The sequence below is a fragment of the Protobothrops mucrosquamatus genome, unplaced genomic scaffold (assembly GCF_001527695.2).
Source record: "Protobothrops mucrosquamatus isolate PMUCROS unplaced genomic scaffold, P.Mucros_1.0 scaffold1217, whole genome shotgun sequence".
Lineage (NCBI taxonomy): Eukaryota > Metazoa > Chordata > Lepidosauria > Squamata > Viperidae > Protobothrops > Protobothrops mucrosquamatus.
The window spans coordinates 3,071-8,272 of NW_015387425.1; the positions used below are offsets into that span (position 1 = coordinate 3,071).

A 5,202-nucleotide genomic window follows, 5' to 3' on the forward strand; every position below is an offset into this window, starting at 1 on the left:
CACGGTCTCTTCTCCAGCTTGCACCCCCCCACCCCACTCCCCCCCAGCCCATTTTTCTCCGGAGCCATGAAGCTGATCCTGGTGCGCAAATTCCGCGTCCTCATCCTGCTGGTCTTCCTGGTGGCGTGCACTCTGCACATCCTCGTCGATCTCTTGCCCAAGCTGGAGAAGCGAGCCGCGGGGGCCGAGGCCGGGGCGGCGGCGGACGCTAGTCTGGGCTGCTCCTGCTCGCACACCGCCGCCGCCCAGCCGGGCCAAGAGCGTGGCGGCCGGCCCAAGGAGGCTCCGCCGCCGCCGCCGTCTTCCCTGGAGCCGGAGCCTCAACCGCCGCCGGGGGCGGCTGCAGCAGCTCGGGAGGAGCCCGACGCCGGCGCCTCGGAGGCGGCCGCTGCAGCGGCCCCGGGCTGGCCTAGCAAGCACACGCTGCGCCTCTTGCAGGATTTCAGCAGCGAGCCCAGCTCCAACCTCAGCTCGCGCTCCGGGGAGAAAAGGCCGGGCCACGCCGAGCAGAAGCAGCCGCCGCCGCAGCAGCAGCAACAGCAACCGCCGCCACCGTCGCCGCTTCGAGCCTTCAGCGCCAGTCCGGAGCTCGGCGCGTTCCGCGCGAAAGGGAAAACGAGAGTCGTAGGCGCCGGCTTGCAGGACGAGCCCCACTCGCCGCCGTTGCTGCCGGCTTTCCGCGAGGAGGCAGAGGAAGGGGCGGCGGGGCCCGCTGGCTCTCGCCTGGCCGCCCTCTTCGCCCACCCGCTCTACCAGCTGGCCGCCCCGCCGCTGGACGAGGCCGACCTGCTGTTCAACGTCAACAGCGACCTCCGATTCAACCCCAAGGCGGCGGAGAATCCCGAGTGGTGAGTGAGGAAGGGAGGGCTGGGGTGGGGTGGGGTGGGGTGGGGGGCAGAGAGACAAGGTTGGGGGAGAGAGGGAAGGAGGAGGAGGAGGAAGAAGATGGGGGGGGTTATATAGCTGGCATGGCATCCGGGGTTAGGTTTTGGGTTCACACGACCGGTTGAACCTCGGGAGGGGAAGGGGGTGTTTGTAGGGCTTGCGTAAGCCAGAGTAGAGAATCCCGGGCGGTGGAGAGCAGGCTTGAGGGTGCCCCTTCGTCCCCAGGTGTTCTGAACCCTTGACCAGGTGGTAACTTGTGAATGCGAGCTATCCGGTAACTTGTGAATGAATGCACGCTATCCGGGGCTTTTAATGAAGGAGATTTAACTTGTGAATGAATGCAAGCTATCCGGGGCTTTTAATGAAGGAGATTTATTTGTAACTCAGGGTTGAAATGAGGGGGCCTTGGGGTGCTCTGAGCTCAGGGAGCAACAAGGACCCCCTTATCGGGGTTTTGTTCCCCAAGGCTGAAGGTGCGAAGTGAGACAGCTGGTCAAGCGGACTTTAAGGTGGGATGGGAACCCAGAAAATTGTGGCTTGCCCACCAAGATGGAGGCTGTTGTGTGTGAAGTCAAGCCATGTGGTTGATCAGCCAGGGTTTTACAGGGTTAACCCAAATGGGTGGCTGTTTGCCTTCTACCAGTCTCCACACCATGATGGGTCAGTCCCCTTAGGGCCCTGCAGGAACCCAACCTCAACATATCTAGTTACCTAGTTATGTCTTTGGGAGGTCCACAACTCACTGAAATGGATTCACTAAATCATGATCTTTGGCCTTTTGAGGGATGTCCGAGCCAGGTCCTAACCTTAAAGCCAAGTTTAGCTCAAGTGTGGGAGCAGGAAGCCTCCCCCACCCACCCACTCACCCACTTCTCCTTCCCCGCATCGTGGAGATGTTCCTTCTGAAGGATGAAGCATGGCTGATGTTGAATGGCTGACACTGGTGCTGGGTGGGCTAGTCTGCCTTGAAAAACCACAAATGCAGAGTAATTGGCTTTGAGTACTCTCCCACTGGCCGGGTGGATCATCAAATTGGAATGTTCCTCTTTTTCTACCTCTCCTTTTTCCCTCCTCCTGGGGAGAAAGGGAGGCATGGATGAGCTGACACCCCCCCCTTTAAAAAAAAAAAAGGCCCTTTTGAGAACCAGAGGAGAAAAAGATGATAAGGAAACAGCTTGCTTCTCTCCTCTTCCTGCTGCATTTAAGATTAAAAAATAAATAAATAGAAGCTTTGCCTGGATGGATCATTCTCCCCCACCCCAAAGGGTGGTGGTGGGGGGTTGCTTTATACAGGAGAAAGCTGGCTGGATTCTCAGCTCTTGTTCCCCCCCCCCCATTGAAAGAGAGAGAGAAGATTGCTTCGTATTGTTTGACACCTCCCTCCCCATACAGACCCTTTGCAAGCAATAGGAGGGGGGGGGATTTCAGAATATTCTCTATCTACTTTCAGGCAATGTGTCCCCGAATCTTTTTTTTTAAAAAAAAATCTGAAAATTTTGTGTGTGTGTGGGTCATTAGGTTCGCCCCCACCTCTCAATTGTGGACCTTGATTGAGATTAAGCTAACCCTGATTGATGTTTGCTCCCATTCTGCTTCTCTTTCTGCTTTTGACTTTAAAAAATATTGAAAGACTCAAGCACGCCCTTGTCCAAAATTAAAAAGAAGACTCTATTGTGGCTGGTGGGCCTCGCCTCCATCAAAGGCTGTGTCCCTTTCTTGATCTTGCATTAGGTGGCTCTGCCAAAAACAGTATTTGGAAATATAATCAGCTCTTTTGCATTGATATATAAGAGAGAAGATATTTCTCTCTTCCTCTCTCTCCCTCTCCCTTCCTCCCTCCCTCCCTCTCTTCCTCCCTCCCTCTTTCTCTCTTTCTCTCTCCCTCTCCCTCCCTCTCCCTCTATCTCTCTATCTACATGTATATTTGTATATCTCCCTCTCCCTTCCTTCCTCTCTCTCTCCCTTTTCCTCCCTCCCTCTTTCTCTCTCCCTCTCTCCCTCTCTCCCTCCCTCCCTCTTGGTATCTTCCAGATTGTAAACCCCACCATCCTCAGCCAAGCTGTCCAAGGAATATAGACATGATCATCTGGTCATTGGGAAAGTGCCACCTTAGGAAGACAAGGGAAAAAAATTGGTATTGTTGAATAGGACATTATCCAGGAAGAATGTGGAAAAGACTGTTAGAGTGGTTAGTTTTATTTTAAGGCAGCTGGCGAAGCGAATTCACGGAAAGAAGGGAAAAAGCTAGTGTGTTCTGATAGGTGAAAAGAACTGGATTGAAATCAAGGAGAAGTTCATTTTATTAGCCTGCCTTCATCCATGTGAGCTCACTGGCTGACTTGGGGCTGATCCATCTCCCAAGCATCCCGGCAGGATGGTTGTGGGATAAAATAGGAAGCAGGACAATGGATGAAATTGACCGCTGAAATTGACGAATGAAATTGACTAATAGGGGAAGAAAAAAAGAAAGATGAACCCCAGGAAGAAAAGGAAGAAAGAGCTTGCCCCTCCCACCTCTGCAAAGATAGAGCTATTGTAGACCAGGCAAGACATTTAATTCCTAGAAGAGGTAAACATTCTGGTCTTTTTGCTAAACCTTCCATCCCAAAAGCAGGAATAAAAAAACAACAACATACCAAAGTATTTCTTTTTAGCCCATCCTAGGTCTCTCTTACGATCATTGTGGTTGTATAATCTCCACCCCATCCTTTCTAAAATTACAAGCATCTCATTAAATGACCATGGTTCTTATGACAGGATCTTGCTGACGTCACCTTCCAAGATAAAAGGGACGTTGCGGGAGAGACGGAAAAAAAAACCCAACCAGTCTTTTTATGACTTTTCTTATTTTCTCCCAAGAGTTCCATAAAAACGTCAGCATTCCCGATCTGAAGGTATAATCAACAAATATGACTTCTTAAAAATATCTGGTGAGCCTCTGGAGGTCAATGTGGAGATATGTTGTGTTCAGTTAGAGCCGGGATCGCTGTGCTGTGTGATTCCGGCCTTTGTGACTTGTAAACAACACTTTTGATGTTGTTTGAACTCAGCCAGCTGTGGTTTATTCAAACATGGTTGAACTATCTGCGCTCCTATTAAAGACAGACAATGAGAGTTGTCTACATACCCCATAAGGCAGCATCCAGTAGTCCTTAACTGAGCTTGGAAAGGAAATCAAGGCTGGATATTCTTAATTCCCAGATGGATCCCTAGGATATCTCTGGACTGTAAACTAACTAGAAGATTGAAAATCATTTTTTAATATTAGCAAGAAAAATCACTCGGACGTATCTGTGACCTTCTCAGCAGTTGAGTCCAACTTGAAGTCTTGACACAAGGACTGAGTTGCCTCTTTCCATTTATGGCTGGTTGATTTTTTTTTAGGTGTTTTGGGGTTCAAAGGCACCTCAGGTGTGATTGTTCATCCGAGGCTGCCCTCTTCCTTCAGTAACATTAATAACAACAGGATTGTAGAAATCCATTTCTCCTCCTTGCTGACTGAGGGTCAACCGTCTCTTATTATTTATGAATGGAAATGCATAGCTTGCCTTTTGAATTAGAGGGCTCACCAGAGCAGCCTGCAAAACATCAACATCTCAGTGCTTAAAATATTTAAATGCTTTTCCTCCCCAACTACGGGGTGGGGAGGGGAAGCAAAAAAACAAAACAAGAAAAAAAGGCCAAAGAAAGAACCGTCTTCTTGATCTCTATCTTGGCCCGGAAAGTTCATTCATTCATAAAAGTGGAGAATCTTTTTGTCTTGGGTCAGCAACCAAGCTGTTCTTTTTCCAGGCTTTGTTTGTTTGTTTGTTTTTCGGTCCAATGTCCTCAATGTTGACTTTGGAAAAGAGTGAAATAAATCTGAGAAAAAGAGAGAAAATGCCCTCTTTTAAAACTTTTCAACCAGTCAAACTTCGTGCTAGTCATCCCAACCACCCCAGGTGGACCTCTGGAATCACCGTGGTTTTGTAAACCTCAGAACTGGGATTGAAATATATTTCTCTTGGTCTTTTCTTCCCAGCGTGGCCCACCCAGTGTTGTTTGATGATGGATCTCATGTTCTTCAGCTAGCATGAAGAAATAGTGTTGGTGGATCAGCGACTCAGACAAATGGCTGTCCAGTCTCTTCTTTAAAACTTCCAGTGTTGGAGCATTCACCGCTTCTGGAGGCAGGTTGTTCCACTGGTTAATTGTTCTAACTGTCAGGAAGTTTCTCCTTAGTTCTAGGTTGCTTCTCTCTTTGGTTAGTTTCCATCCGTTGCTTCTTGTCCTGCCTTCAGGCGCTTTGGAGAATAGCTTGACTCCCTCTTCTTTGGG

The 5,202-nt window shown here is 49.6% G+C and overlaps 1 protein-coding gene across 1 annotated transcript in view; it reads left to right on the forward strand.

The window, feature by feature from the left end:
* Window positions 1-66: 66 nt before the first annotated feature.
* FAM20C (FAM20C golgi associated secretory pathway kinase) overlaps window positions 67-5,202 on the forward strand; it is a 46,039-nt gene continuing 40,903 nt past the window's right edge. Inside the window, exons 1-3 of the mRNA XM_029285034.1 lie at window positions 67-282; window positions 361-567; window positions 649-848. Coding sequence (XP_029140867.1) covers window positions 67-282; window positions 361-567; window positions 649-848 — 623 coding nt within the window. The remainder of the gene's footprint in view (window positions 283-360; window positions 568-648; window positions 849-5,202) is intronic.